General features: G+C 51.1%; 1 protein-coding gene across 3 annotated transcripts in view; it reads left to right on the top strand.

The window, feature by feature from the left end:
* LOC143012541 (cyclic AMP receptor-like protein A) overlaps window positions 1–10,673 on the top strand; it is a 43,633-nt gene extending 32,960 nt beyond the window's left edge. For 2 of the 3 annotated variants that reach the window (XM_076165715.1, XM_076165717.1), the window contains 2 exons: window positions 6,281–6,428; window positions 8,964–10,673. In XM_076165715.1, the coding sequence (XP_076021830.1) occupies window positions 6,281–6,428; window positions 8,964–9,131 (316 nt within the window). In that variant the 3' untranslated portion in view covers window positions 9,132–10,673. The remainder of the gene's footprint in view (window positions 1–6,280; window positions 6,429–8,963) is intronic. The other variant, XM_076165714.1, reaches the window with a different exon arrangement.
* The last annotated feature ends 5,526 nt before the right edge of the window (window positions 10,674–16,199 follow it).

Consider the following 16,199-nt stretch of genomic DNA (forward strand, 5'->3'; position numbering starts at 1 on the left):
CACAGACACACACACACACACACACACACACAGGGGAGCGAGCAGCAGCTCAGCCAGGCATCGCCCGCAGCCACACGCTCCTTCCCACCGCTGCCTCCCTCATTCATCTTTCATTAGCCCGGCTCGCACAGGAGAAACGGCCGGCCCCCCCTCCCTCCCTCCCTCCCTCCCTCCCTCCTCCGCACGCCTCCACCCTCCCCTCCGTCTCTCTCCCTCCGCTCCCTTTTCTCTCACTATTGAACCTCCTCTCGCCTCCTTTCCCCTCCTTATCTCAGCTTCTCTCGCACGTAATCTCTTTTGTTTGTCTCGCTCGTGTCTCGCAATCTGTCTTTCTCTGGATATCTCCCCTCTGCTCGCTCTTTAGCGTTTCCCTCCCTTCAGCCTCCACTCCTCCGTCCCTTCCCGCCTCTCTCGTCCTCCTCCGGCGCCCTCAGCCCTCGTTCCCCTTCACAGCCTTCACTCTTGCACATTCTCACCTCTTTATTTTGTTCTCTTCCCTCTCTCCCTCTCTCTTCCTGTGCAACACTGCTTCTCTAACACTCGCCTGTGCTTGCCTTTCTCTCTCTCTCTCTCTCTCTTTCTCTCTTTCTTTCTTTCTCTCTCTCTCTCCCGCCCTTTCTTTCTTCCTTTCATTTCACTCTTGTCTCTCCCTCAGCGGAGGGGAAAGGCTCTTTGCCTCTAATTGCGGCTGTTCCGTTGCCATGGCGCGTGTTGCTCGGCACTGTGAGGTGCTCAGTGTGTGCGTGTGTGTGTGCGTATGTGTGTGTGTGTGGCAGGAAGATGATTGCTCGCTGCCAGCTCTCGTTTCCCGGACGCCGATCGCGTTTCTTTGCGGCAGCAAGAAAAAAATGAGACTCCAGAAATAGCCCCCCTTCACACAGACCCACTCACTCTCACCGCTGTGCTGTCAGAGAAACACACACACACACACACACACACACACACACACACACACACACACACACACACACACACACACACACATACACACACGCAGGCAGACATGCAAAAATCCAACGTGTCAGTGCATCTCCTCTCTCAACTCACATCTTTGATGCGTGTGACCTATGTACACACATATATGCGCACGTACTCTCAGGCTCGTGTATGTATGCGTGTGGCGTCTTTCATGTGTCTGTGTGTGTGTGTTTGTGTGTGTATGTGTGTGTGTGTATCCTGCATCTCTGAGGGGGTTGTGTGGGGACTCCTGATTTATTTCACCTTTAATGGGAAGTGAAATGAATGTGAGCAGCAGCTGGTCTGGTCCTTGGAGATACAGCGGTGGGCTAACCCAGAAAACAGGCGGCGGCGCTCTGAAGCCGCCCCAACTCCGACAGCGCCGCCACACGAAACGCCACAATCTACCAGTCGAACCAGCCGCTTTATTCTGAGCCGCGTTCAAACGTTTAATTGACGCCCCGACGAAAACCCAACTTGCTTCCAGCAGGTAGGTGGTTACAGGGCGTCTCCCAACAAATTGGCTGACCCAACTCTTCCTGTCACAGCTTTCAAACTGTGAATGGAAGATGCAGTGGGTGACCAAAGCATTCAGTATTATGGCTCATTTACATACGTGTTCTGAACCTTTACTTTACCTTTGGCAGCAATTACTGCCTGGAGTCTTCTTGAGTATTGAATTCCCCCAATCTTCTCTGCAGAGCCTCTCAAGCTCCGTCAGGTTGGATGGGGATCGTCCAGCTATTGAGATGCTTCTTTGGGTTCAGGTCCGGGGTCTGACTGGGCCATCCAAGGACATTCCCAAAGAGGTCCCCTGAGCCACTCTTGCATGGTCTTGGCTTGGCTTTGGGTTGTTCTACATACTTTAGATATTCATTCGGTCGACTCCGTCTAGTCTCCCAGTCTCTGTTGACTGAAGGACACACCCAGAGCTTGATGCTGCCGCCACCATGTCTCCATGTCTTTCCAGACGTGCTGTTAGGAGTTCAGGCCAAACCGTTTGATCCTGGTTTCATTAGACCAGAGACTCTTTGTTTCTCCAAGTCTGACAGTCCCTTAGGGGCCTTTAGACTTTCTTAGACCTTCTGGAATCTTCTCCCTTCTTCACAAATGATCTTGGTCATGGTCACCTCTCTCTCTTACCTTGGTCTTACCTCTCTCTCCTGATTGCTTAGTGTGGTCGGGCTGCCGTCTCTAGAAGGAGTCTAGTTGTGCCAAACGTCCTCCATTTAAGAATGATGGAGGCCACTGCATGCTTGGGAAGGCAATGTTGTAGAAGTAGTTTGGTCTCAAAGCTCTACAGGTAATTCCTTTGACCTCTAACATGGCGTTGTGAACTGTGGGACCTTATAAAGACCAGGATGTGGCTAGAAATCTCGTCCAATCAATGTCATTTACCATAGTTAGAATGGACAGGTGGACGACTATTGATAGTGATTGGACCTCACACGCTTAATTTCAAGTATCACTGCAAAGGGCAACAGACTAGCAAATGTTTCTAAAATTCCATTTTCGCTTTGGCGGCATCATAGGACATCAGGTGTAGATTGACGTGTGAAAGCATGAGTTTAAAAGCTTCCAGCATAAGGCCAGTGGCAGGGGTCTGATGCTCTCCATGCCCACTGTAAATGGGGACAGATTAATAGCGAGTAAACCCTGGAACCGCGTGCTTTCAAAGAGGATAAACGGAAGATTATAAGAAGATTTGTGGCCGAATCTCCATAATCATCTGGTGTGCTGAGTGGGTTTTCACCTGCAGTTCCTATTGGAGGGTAAAAAATACAGCAGTTTATCTCTGTGCTTGGTTAGCGGGGCAGAGTGGAACGCTCTCCAACATGCATCATTTTTAAGCATTAATATGTCATTGTCAAATACATTGATATAATTTCTGTAAGGGAAATGAGGCCATAATTTTGATGATTAGTAGCCTTCATCTCACAGCCGCGATTCTGTTATTGGTAGAGTTTATTCAAATTATCTGATCCTCCTTCCGCTGCCTCGTGTCACAAATATAATCTAGTTACCTATCAGGCTCGGTGACACCCAGGTGCTTTCGTTTTCCTTCACTTTAACAACCGTAAACACGTTTGAAGGGAGTCATCGGTGTGAGTTTCGCTCTGTACGACGCCGCTCCATTTGTGGGGAGCGGCGGCGTTCCGTTTCCGTTCCTCGCGTGCGTGGAGGGGGCGCGTCGAATCTACAACCAAAAGCCACGGCAGATTTACAAAAGCTTTCAATTGCGGAGGTGATTCAGCTCGTAGGTAGACCAGCCAGGCGCAGCAGACGAGGTGAAAATGCAGAGCTTTTAATATTCAGTGCGTGCTCTAATGCATCACGGGTACAGAAACAACAGTACAGAAGGAAAGCGAAGAGGAAAAGTTAAATAAGCACTAAGGTGATACCGGATTTACCAAGATGATCTATTTTTACTTTTAATTGAATCCAACTCACTTCTCCTCAGCTGTCGTTGCGGTTTCTGCAGCGTAAAAACAAGTTCCTCTTCCCGACCACAACCTCCCTTTGTAATGCATTTGTGCTGTTTACGCCTTGTACGTTTGGCGAATCCAGCGGAAAGCCTAGTGGACTGCACTCTCCCCGTGTTCTCCCCTCTCCCCTTTCCTGTCGATGCATACAGAACAGCGAGCGAGGAGGCAACACCTCACCACCCTCGCAATTCCTCACACGACACGCAAACGGGCCGCTTCCATTGCTGCTGTGCCCGGACACGCACGACTCCAGGCACAGCATGTATCATACGTGAAAGCGCACGAACCCTCGGCGATCTCATGCAGGCTGGTTTCTTAATCACTGCTCGGCGTGACCGGAGTCTACAGCGCCTATTATACTCGGCCAGGTGTAACTTCCCCCCCAGCCTGACAGCCTGACAGCCTGGGTCCCATTTATGCGCTGATTGGCCGTGTGCGCTTCCGTCTGCCACCATGTTGACTGCTCGGTCATTAATTTTGATCAGCAGCAGGTATAAAGAGACGGTTTACTTTTACCTGCATTTATCAGCTCATTAAATACCTCCGCATTGCCGTGTTCATCGTCTCTCCCTTGCCCTTGTACGCTAACAGTAAATGTCTCCCAGCATCACCAATTTGCTAACCAAAAGCCATTTTTGGTTGCATCACCGAGTGCAGAATATTGATTCTTATTTTCTCATTCGTCCCCCAATATCAAACAGCACCAAATCAATGAAAACAAACTAAAATCTAACAAAAAATATGGATCCAGGAGGAGTGTTCGTCCTCGATGTGATCAAAGACGGAACGCAATGAAGTGGCTGTGATTGAATTAAGGTTATAAACGAAGGTCGGGCTTTAGGTTTGGACATTTTTTGGTCAGCATATCATTTGAAACGGAAGAGTGGACGTCATTGCAGCTGTGCGTAGCCATGTGGAAGCCATCAACAACGAGGCTCCCTCTGTGCGGAAGTTGAGATCTAAACGAGGAGCCTCTTCTCCTGGAAATATCCGGAGTAGGAACGACAGGGTTCCCTCGGCAAGCGCCTCACTCCCCTTCCCTCTGTGCTCCTAGAACTGCGGAGATTATGGAAATTAGAATAGAAATGGTGTCTTTAGCGTGACAGGCAAATCATTTCCACAACACAAACCGGTGGCGGTTATTCCTCTGCGCGGTCGCCTGATGTCTCCGACAGAGAAAGACGCCACTTAGTCGTCTCTGGTGTTTGCCAGTGCGAGAGTGTGCTGGTCTGTGTCCCAGAGCAGAATGATGTCACGGCCCAGAACACTCAGCGATGTGATGGGCGGTTTGCAGCAGTCTCGTGGGGGATTTTCATGGGTAATTCCGGGTTTGATAAGTGATGTCACAAGCAAAATGACGTGCGGTTGTCTGGCGTCAAACGAAGTCAAGAAACCCTGAAACCTCCCTGATGACATTCAGTTCCGGTCTACTACCATGATTGGTTTCTAAATACGAGCAATGCTATTGTGACACGTCTGAAATGGAGGAAACACAACAGCAATTACATGATTATCACCCAAGATGTTGCCAATATATTATCACTTTAATTAAGTGGTGACAGATCTCAGCCTCAGACAGAATCAGCTGTGTATCCCAGACACACACGCAGAGATTAGTGTCTGTAGCTTCTCGAGTGTGTGTGTGTTTGTGTGTGTGTGTTTGTGTTTGTGTTTGTGTGTGAAGGTCTGTGCCATGCAGGTCACTGGCAGGTCTTCGTGGGTGGGGGGTGGCTTGTGAGGTCAACCACCGCGACCACTTAGCGCACATGCAAAGCACACAGGCAAACCCAGGAAGGCGGCGCATGAAGGCAAAGCGCCGTGAGCCGTACACGGGTTTGCCTCTCGCTAATAGATCAATAAAAGACATTAGCGGCAGGCTAACCCGGCGAGCAGCGCTAATACAGGGTTAATCCAGGGTTAATGGCTGAGCAGCATCATTCTCGCAGGCAGCCATTAGTTCCTGGCTAGGCCGCACAATATCGGGACCCGGGGTCTCCCTCTAGTAACGCCCCGGGCTTCCAAAGAGAGCGAGAGAGCGACGGAGAGAGGAGATAGTAGAGAGTAGAGAGACGACGTCACGGGTGGAGATGAAGATGACATATCCAGACAGATGAAGCCCAGTGCAACAGAAAGGGAAGAGCTGCCGGACAGGGAGGAGAGGGGGGGAGGGGAGGCAGCCTGTAGGAGATATGTGTGTGTGTGTGTGTGTGTGTGTCGAACGGTTTAAAAAAAGAAGAAGAGGAGGAGAAGATGGGACAGCGAAATTGTGGTCAGGAAAAGCAGGAAGCTGAGATGAGAAGAAGAGACCAAAAGAGGGAGAGGGGAAGAGAGAGGGAGAGAGAGAGGGGATAGGAGTTGAGCGCTACACTTCTCCCTGTCCTTGTAAAGTGCTGCGTGCTGTCGAAGCGGCAGCCAAGAATGTGTCAGCCCAGCCGTCTCGCGCTGCCTAATGGGCTCTTAAACGCTGATATAAAGCTCGCTCGCTCTTTCACCCTCCCCTCTTCCCCTCTCTCTCTCTCCCTCTCTCTGCCTCTGCCCCTCTCTCTCTCGCTCTCTCTCTCTCTCCCACTCATTACGTCTCCCTCTCACCCTGTCCCTCATCCAGTCTGTCACTCACTTGTCCTCCTGATCTCTTTTTGTCTCGCTCGGCGTTGCTCGCAGTCTCTCCGTCCGTCATCCTCCCCTCCCTCCTCCACCCCCTTTTTTTTTCTCCCCGCCGTCTCACTTCACCCTCTAACTTCTGCTTTGGTTGCTCCCTTTCCGCCTCTGACGCTCGTTTGCAGGTTGTCTCTTTATTTACATCTCTCCCTCTGTCTCTCTCTTTCTCTCTCTCACAGGATCCACAACGCTTCCTACCCCAATGATCCGTCCTTCCCGCTCACCTTGTTGCACGTCCTTTCGGCTCCGCTCCACGGATTGGCCAACGCCTTCGTCTTCGGCCTGGACAAGGAGTGGTGGAGTCTGCTCAACCCCACCGGCATGCAGGTGAGGAAGACGCACACAAACAGAAACCCCCTTTTGTCCCCCTCACGGCCTAGAGAAGAGCCCTCATAGAACACACACACACACACACACAGCTCTCCAAACGTCTGGCAGACCACAGAAATGACCATTACGTTGGCACCCGGGATTATTATAGCCTACATGTCGGGGCTAGTTTAGATCAGGGTATACGTGCGTCCAACGGGATGGTGTCCAACCCGTGGCCTTCGCCGTGTCCCGTCCAGCTTCTAATTTGCGGTCAATTACCGTCTCCTCCCTCCGCTTTTTCCGTCTGTTCTCCCCAACAGAAGGGATTCTACTTCCAAGACACTGGATTTCCCTTTCCTCCTGCTCTCTCTGCTTCTTCTTCTTCGCGTCGTGTTTGTGTGGCATCCATCCATCCATCCATGCGTCCATCATCTGTAACGTCTTCCTTCTAAGCCGACCTTCATCCTTGAATGGTGTTTTGCTGGCGTTTCTCCAAGCTTGCTCAGTTCGAGAGCGAGCTGCATTCAAGATCGGATGTGATTCATCGACTCTGCCAGGCTGTGATGCAGCACGTACGCATGTGTTATGAGTCAGTTATGCACTCAGGTACACGGCAACGTAAGAAACGCAGATGCAGACGTTGATGAACGCAGGCCAGTAAGCGCACTGTTATACACCACAACTGTGTCAGCCAGTCCACTATGTCTTCGATGTGACCCCGACCTCACACACCGCTGAATCAAAAGTGTCGAAACGAGACTTCAGAGACTCGTGACGTCAGCGGCGTCTGACTCATCTGAGGAGCAGATACGGCAGCTGAAGCGCTTCACTGTAACGCGGCGAACGAGCCCGAACGCCACGCTCGTTACACTCCCTCCTCACCGCTGAGACAGAAGAATGAATGATTAACGGCCTAGTTAAAGTTTCATCAGCACAGTACATAATGGTAGCAGGCGCCGTACCTTTAAATTGATTGATAATGAGAGTTGCGGTTTATAAAACAGGGCTGCTGGAGATCACAGAGACGCTGCAGACGCTTTAGTCAGATAGCAAAAGTCCCGTAAAATACATAAATGATGCAGCTTCCTTCCTTCCACGCACACACACGCGCACACACACGCCTTTCTGAGGAACGTGATAAGATGAGCCGAGGGACGACGTCGTCACATTTGAACCACAAAAGCTCGCCCGGTTGCATTTCAATCAGGCGCCACAATCAATGGCGTTTCTCCGCAGATTTGTCTCAATCTACAAACACTGACAATATCTGCGGATATGAGCCGGCGATGGTATTGAACCGAGGGAGGGAAGGGAAGGGAAGGATTCCAGCTCACACACACCCACTGACACACAAACACACACACTGACACGCATGCACACACACATATTGTCACCCCACTCCGTATCACCAACAGCACTGATAACGGGTCATGAGCGCAATCTGGAAGAGTGGAATGTGCGGTATGACCTTCAACCCAAATGTCAATGCTGCGCGGGGGCGGGGGGGAGGGAGGGAAGGGGAGGGGGCGGTAGGGGAAGGGGGGAGTGAAACGGGATCGCGGCTGCGTTCCTAAATCACAGAAAAATGCCGTTTGCCAGCGTCGCGGGGAGAGAAAGGAAGAGGAGAGAGAGAGAGGACGAGCGAGAGACAGCATGAGAGAGAGGGAGGGAGGGAGGGAGACAGTCGGCGTGTGCGTGCGTGTTCTATCGTGACTAACAGCCGGTTGTTATTCATCATGGCATGTGGCTCCCAGCAGCCCCCACACATCAGGTGTGAGATTGGCGGGAGGGGAAGTGAGAGAGAGAGAGAGCGAGCAAGAGAGCGCAGAGGAGGCGGCGGCGGCGGAGGTTGTAACAGCGTCAAAACATTCCTCCCTCACCGCAACGAATCTGCGCTTTTGTACCAGCCCCCTCCTCTTTCCCTTCCTCCACTGGCTCACACACACACACACACACTCCCTCTCTCTCTCTCTCTTTCTCGCTCTTGCTCTCTTTCTTCTCCTCTGTCTGTCTCTTGTTCTGTCCCTCAGTTCTTCCGCCTCACCCCGTCTCTGCTTCCTATCTGTTGCTTGTCCTTGTTTTTCTCTCCCTTTCGACTCTTCTCTCTCTCTTCCTCTCTCATTCCATCCCCGTCTCTCTCCCTCTCCCTCTCTCTCCCTCCCTCTCCCCGTTCCTCTGTGTTCTCTGTACGCTGTACAGCATCTCTGGCATTTATCTCCGTTACATATTTCTGCCTCTCCTTTGTGTTGCATCTCCTCTCCTTCCTAGTCTCTTCTTTCTCTCTCTCTCTCCCTCTCTCTCCCATCTGTGTGTGTGTGTGTGTGTGCGCCAGTGTGTGTGTGTGTGTGTGATATCGATCTGCATTCTAGCCATATAGCTGAACTGCCTGTGGCTCTGCAATGAGCTCACCTCTCTTTTTCCTCTTGTTTTGCTCTTGTGCATAGACGCTAAAACAGCCCAATATCATTTCAAACTGACTGTACTGCTTGTGTGTGTGTGTGTTCCAAACTCAAGGTGTTGTCCTCTGTGTGTCTCTTGTGTCGTCCCTAGCTGGCCCTGCAGTCTCGTCTGTGCGACAGGACCCGGATCGGAGAGTACCACCCCGGGGCGGTGCGCTACACGCAGACCGACCTGGACGACCTCAGCGATGATGACGACGATAACACCAACGTGCTCTTCTACTCCCCCGACATGACCCTGAAAGACCGAGGGCCCTGAGACGGAGAGAGAGAGAGAGAGAGAGAGGGAGGGAGAGAGAGAGAGAGAGAGAGAGAGAGAGAGCTGGAGGGAATCACACAGGAGAGTGCAGGAACCAACCACACACAGACGCAGCAGATTGGAAACTGAGAGGCAGGAAAAAGCGGCAGGGAGGGAATGGAAGGGAAGATTGGGGGAACAGTCAGGCAGATAGAAGCCGGAGATGAGCTGTCAGGTTCCATTATTAATCCCCATCCTTTACTATTTAATATCCTAAAGACACACACACACGCTGGCACGCACACACACACACACACACAGAACAGAGCAGAGCAGAGCTGCAGCTCCCCGACGAAACAGCGAGCAAAGGAGCGGCCCTAAAGATCCCGCTAATGTTAAACGCATCCGCCGTATCCCAAAGGCCCGGAAACGATTTACCGCCCTCTCTCTCTCTCTCTCTCTCTCTCTCTCTCTCTCTCTCTCTCTCTCTCTCTCTCTCTCTCTCTCTCTCTCTCTCTCTCTCTATCTCTCTCTCTCTTTCCACGGCGCTCTGGCATTCCGCAAAAGACGCGGCACGCCGTCAGACGGATGGGGGGGGGGGGGGCGCTAGGGCAATCATAACAAGGTGTGAGCTTAAAACGCCTGTTGCCGTCACCTTCCTCGCTTCGCCGCGGGGGGCAAGAGAAGCGACGAGGTGAAGAACATGGGCCCCATCGATCGTGGTCTGCACTTCCTTTCCTCGGGGGGCAAATGAGTCCCCAAAGCGCCGCCGCTCTCCTCAAACAGCATTCACTTCCTGTTTTTCGTCTTCGCCGACGACGCCCCGGTTTTTCCTACTAGTATTTTTATCGCCTTGTTTTGTATGTTCCTTTTTTTTTTATATAACGTAATCCAATTGTTTGTTACTGCATATTTATAACAGATTGTACCTGTGTATATATATATCTATTTTTTTACGTGTGCCTTTTGACTGGAATCTGAAGGAGGATTGATGCTTGTTTTGAGGCCCAAAGCTCTAAAAATGGCAGCAGATTGCCTCCATTATCATGTATTGGAGCCTTATGAACAAACGGACAAGACACACACACACACACACAGCAACAGGCTTTGATAGTGTGTAACGGCCCCTTTTTGAATGTAGATGAGTCACTTTGCATTCAGAGCGTTTTGGTTTCCCCCCTTTTACTTCCTCCCTTCCTCCCTTCCTTACCTCCTTACCTAGCAGCCCCGCCGCCTGCTGTCAGCCGCCTCCCTGACAGGCCCAACTAATGAACCCACACTTGACCTTTCGTACCCTTGAGCCGTTGAACTTCTCCGCCAGGCGTCGACGGCGCCAAAGTGCAACTCGGTTCGCAGTTCACAGAGCCCTACCACTGTAATACACACACACACACACACACACACACACATTGTCACATTAACTTGCACCTTGCCCTCCCTCCCTCCCCTTCCCTCCCAACACACTTTTGGCACGATTTGCTGGTTTGACTCGGCTGTGCACTCCATCAAATAAATGAGCAGGAGAGACATTTCATAACAAAGCTGAGACTGGGCGTGTTTATTTCATTTCCACATTGATGCAATCCCTCATATCCCCTCCTGTGAGGTGTGTGTGTGTGTGTGTCTGTTTGTGTTGACGCATTGTGTGTCTGCATCTGTCTGTGTGTGTGTGATCGAGAGTTTTACGTCTTAAACTGGGCCCTGCTTAAATAATGGATATTAATTATTGGCCGGACCCTGCTGGCCTCTGCCGTGTCTCCAAATCTGGTTAACTGGATTTTGATTAATGGACCAGGCGCGCCGTGTCCTCCACAAAACCAGACGCTCCCCTCCGCTTCCACGCTGCGCGGCCCGTAACCCCCCCATCCCCCTAATACCCCCCCTCCACCACCACCAACCCCTCCACACACACACACGCACGCATCCCAAACGTCTGCGCCCCCTCCCCTCCCCCCCCCCCCATTCCCTCCGTACACAGCGCGCGCCCAGGAAATAAGCGAATCTCTCCTGTCACGCAAGAAGAATTATTATTCCCCCCTCATATCGTCGCATGCGCCGTAATTGGATACAATTTAACACCCGCGGCCCACGGGCATGTCGGCAGGCGCGCTGCCTACTATTAGCTCGCCTCGCCTCGCCACCCAATCATTTGTCAGATCTCTCCCTCTCTCTCTCTCTCTCCCTCTCTTTCTATCTCCCTCTCTCTCTGTGTGTGTGTGTGTGTGTGTGTGTGTGTGGAGAAACCAGAGCCATTGTTGGAGTCTGGCCATGACCTAGCGGTGACGCACGGAGAGAGAGAGAGAGAGAGAGAGAGAGACGGAAACACGAGCTCCAGCCTTCCGCCGCCGCCGCCACGGGAGCCTCGTCTGCCGTTTATGAGCGACTCTGCGCGGCTTCAGGCGGGGATGATCCGCGCCGTTGTATCATCAGCGTCGCTCTGCGCAAATGTGTGTTTAATTGGACAGATTACAGCCTGAATGCATCACGGCGCGTATTTAAACGTGTCATTTTCTCCCAGACGTCGTTGGTGTATTGATCCATACAGATGCGTGAAAATTTACACCGAAATGCTCTCTCCCCTCGATCAATCAGTCAATCAATTAGCCCAATCGATGCTTCTGTCATTGGCAGACAGTTTCCCCCCCACAGATAAGAGACACTGTGCTAGCAAAAATCGTATTTTATTCAAAACATAACTCCAGTTTTATTGTTAATAAATGTCTTATTCTAACTACTATTGGGGCTCATTAAGGGCTTTGGCTGCGTTTCCATGGTGTAACCAGGTTAAGATGAACCTTTAACCCCAGTAGGAGCAGATGGATGTGGACCAATGTTGACCAGGTGAAAACACTCCCGGGGTCACATCGTTGCTTCTCCAGGTGGTGATGATCATCGTCGGTACAGCGGTTGCCATATAAGTGAGTGTTCGGTATTTTCTCGTACTCTTCCTCTACTCTTCAGTGTTTACGTGGTGCAGTCAAAGTGAATGGGAGTCAATGGAGCAAAGTTAAGAGGCTCTACAACCACAACAAAGTCCTTTTAATTCCCAAACACTGAATGTGTTTGACTGCATTTTGAACAACAACACCCTAGATTTAACTGTTAGATAGCAGCTCGCTCTGGTTAGCTAGTAAACAAACTGCCCTCGCCTAAGTTACGCAATCTACGTAAGGCAGCGTTCAGGCTGGTTTAACTAGACGTCAGAGTGACGTAACCCGCAACAACTGTGATTGGCCTGCCTTTCCTTTGACCTATTTCTGCTTTCTTCCTCTTTAACGCAAAAACAACACAACCGTTGGCATTGCTTGACGTGTAATAACTCTAACATGACTCGCTCGGTTGCCATATTAGTCCTCTGCTCCTCTATAAACGTAAACATAAAAGTACGCCGATGTCTTCTTCCGTTCACTGCCTCAACACTGCCAACTAGTGGTCCGACCTGATACTGACATAGCTACGCAGACACGCCAACGCAGAATTTACGTATTAACCAGTAGTTTGACGTATATAGGTTGAAGAATACAAAGACCAACCACAAGTTAAACTAAACATCTACAGGCCAAACTATACATTTCGCAAACTAAACACAAGAAACGCATCTCAGTCCATCTCAACACGGTATAAAAGTTAAATCAACACAAAACATTTAATCAGAACTAAACACTAGAAGCTTCATTAGCATAAACACAGATAGCAAAGACGCTTATAAACGCGTTCATAACTCACAAAACGCCACTCAGGCTCACTGTCACTCCATTACTGGACTTTACCATGTTTTTTTGTCTTTGTTTTGACACATTCCGCCTCGTGAATGTTTTAATTACGGAGGCTAGTGCGCGTGTACGTGAGTGCGCGTGTCCGTGTGCGTGCGTGCGTGCGTGTCCGTCCTCGTCTCTTCTCTCCCCCCTGTATAACAGCCCCGGCTGCTGCGCTGCGCTGGAGCGGAGCTACGGTCGCTGCGATCAGGCCCCGAAAGAGTTAAATTAATCTCGCTCTCTTCTCAGCACACACACACACTCTCACACACATACACACACACAGCCTGCCACCGCCCCAGATAACAGAGGGGCGCCTCTCCCCAGCCAGCCAGCCTCCGCTAATCGCAGTGGCAGGGAGGGGGAGCGGGGGGAGCGGAGCGCCGGCGGCCTCTTACAGCGCCGGGCTTTTTTATTGACGCTGCCTGCCTGCCTGCCTGCCTGCGTGTGTGTGTGTGTGTGGATGTGCGCGTGGCTGAGTGCGCACACATACACACACAGTCTCCCACAGACACACACAAACACGCTTGTGGGTGCTTGTCGGAGCGAGAGAGCTATAAAGAGATATGTGTGTGCGCCTGTGTGTGTGTGTGTGTGTGTGTGTGTGTGTGTGTGTGTGTGTGCCCGCCTGCGTGTGTGCGCCTGTGTGTGTGTGGAGAGAGAGGCGGGGAACAGGGAGGGTGGGTGGCGAGGTTATGAGCGGAACTCGACGGAGCCCGACAGAGGAGAGAGAGGAGGAGGAGGAGGAGGGAGGAAGGGGGGTCTCTCTCTCTCTCTCTCCCTCGCTCTCTCTCTCGCGCTGCGCTGAGCCGCCGCTCCTTCCTCTCCTTCTCCTTCCTGTCAGAGGCTCTTTAAGGTTTTGATCTTATTCTCTTTTAAAAATGTCGAGGCTATTTCCATCCACATCCTCGTGTTTTGCAGCAGAAATCTCCGTTTATAATCCCCAAGGTTGGGATCGGGCAGCTGTGATCGATCGCATTGGTTATCGCGTGTCACGGGTCCGTTGATTGATCGTATTGATGGATTTAGCAATTTATCGATTAGGGTCTAATCTATAGCTCCTCGCCCTTTAGTGCTCCAATAATTGCTCTCCCTCCCCCTCCCTCCCTCTCTCTCTCTCTCTCTCTTCCTCCCTCCCTCTTTTTCTCTCTCCCTCCCTCCGTATCTCCGGAGCAGCTCTGGCTCGGTGCCAGGCTCGCCCTGCCGCGCCAGTCTGTAATTATCCCCGGCGAGGCCGCGCTAACGCAGCGTGGAGCGCCTGTGGGGAGCTGCTTCAGGCCGACAACACCGCCGTGTGCGCCCGGGTGTCGGTGTGTGTGTGTGTTCACACGGCGCCGGAGCACCGAATCTGGACCGGAACACGGCCGGCACGTTACATGTCCCTAAACGCAGCATTAGAGACAAAGTAACTATAGACGACTTTCACTAAAGAGGATTAAACGCGAATTATGTTAAGATTCATACAGTTTAATGTGAAATGTGAGTAAGTATTGATTGGATCTGTGCACGTGCCGGTGCTCGTGCGCGTGTACGTGTGTTCCTGTAGGTGTGTGAGGCGCAGTAAGCGATCCATAACGATCTGCAGGTGGATTGTGCTGATTAGTACCGGCTGCTGCTGCGGACTGAGCTGCGTGCAAAGAGCTTCCTGCAATCTGAGCCTGCCGACTGCCTGCCTGCCTGCCTGTGTGTGTGTGTGAGCGTGTGTGAGGGCGTGTGTGTATGAGTGTGTGTTTGTGTGAATAAGACACGATGTGCGTGTGAATGCAGCGTCGTGCTTGTTTGTGTGTTGGCAGTCAGCCCTTTCAGAATGTGTGTCAGCAGCAGCAGTGTGTGTGTGTAATGTGTGTGTGTGTGGTTTTGTATGTGTGTCTCTCCCTTTGAGGGGAGTACGTGTATGTTTGGTTAAGAGTGCTGTTGCAATGTGTGCAGTGTGGCTGTGTGTGTGTGAGTGAGAGCATGTGTGTACTTGCCATGCATGCATGTGTGAGAGTGTGTGTTTGTCGGTGGGTCACTCCAGTGTCTGATTGCAAGAGCAGATGGCTGGATCACTGTGACCTCCCAGAGTGTGACTCCTGCTACACCAGGATACAGGCATGAGTGTGTATGCGTGTGTGTGTTCATGCTGTTTTAGTTTTAAACAAGACACACACACCTATATAGCAAGATTCCATCTCCAGAAAAGTTAGAGGTCGTAATCACAGATGTGGTATATAGATTTGGGGAAGTTTGTGGTCCATACGTCTGAGCGGAGGTACACATTGTTCTCAGTCTGGGATCCGGACCGCAGAGTTCTCTCTCACACACACGCACACACACTCATAAAAGCTCAGCCGTAAAAAGGCCAGACCGGTTTGTGAGGATCTGACAGTCGCGCCATACCACTGTTTTTGTGTCCACAAGAGTGTGCGCGTGTGTGTGTGTCAATGTCGGCCCTACTTATTTAGCCTCATAAGCAGCTGCCCAGAGCCCCCAGGATGGTCAGGACCCCGCTGATCATTTAAACATATCTCAAGTATTTATTTATTTAGAGGTTTATTTTTGATGAGTTCAGTTCCGTGTGTGGAAGTTTAGATTTAAATTGATTTCCTGGGAAATGTCGATGATGAATTCAGTATGAAGATCTGCTCTCAAAATCTGCTTAGGGCCGCTTAAAATGCTCTGGCCGGACCTGGTATATGTGTGTGTGTGCGTGTGTGTGTGTGTTGAGCATCAGAATGGTAGTTTTCTCTGTGGGTCCTCCGAGCAATATTCATTTTAATCCGTTTTCCAGTGAGCGATGATGGAGAGCCTTTAGCCTCCCTCGCCCTCTGAGTCAGCGCCAGAGGAGGAGAGCGAGGAAGAGGAGGGAGACGCTCTGTGCTGTGACTTTGTTTGCCTTTCCCTTCGAGAAGCATTCAGTCTGAGTGTCAGGAGACCGTTTCCTCCAGAAAGGCTCACATTTATCTCCGCCTGAATATTTAGATTCTTTTACAGCCCAGACACACACACACACACACACACACACACACACACACACACACACACACACACACACACACTTGGCGCTCACTGGGCTGGGAAAGTTAGATCTTCGTCGTCAGCCAGTATAGTTGGACCAAGGGGATTTGATCCGATTTCACCCCGCGTGTCACTCAAAGTGAAAGCAAAGGGTGTCAGTTTGCACCCACTCCATTTATCAAGGGGAGCGTTATTGCTGACGGTATCAACAAACCTGACCTAAGATGCCTTGCTCCGCTGCTCGAGTCAGAACCAAATCCATGTCACAGCTGGCTTTGTGGTTTAGATCGAGCCGGCTTACGTCAAGCAGCTTCCCGGACTCTTTCGACTCCCACAA

Source organism: Genypterus blacodes, unplaced genomic scaffold (assembly GCF_046128005.1).
Source record: "Genypterus blacodes isolate CSIRO-AG114 ecotype Tasmania unplaced genomic scaffold, CSIRO-AGI_Gbla_v1 ptg000148l_1, whole genome shotgun sequence".
NCBI lineage: Eukaryota > Metazoa > Chordata > Actinopteri > Ophidiiformes > Ophidiidae > Genypterus > Genypterus blacodes.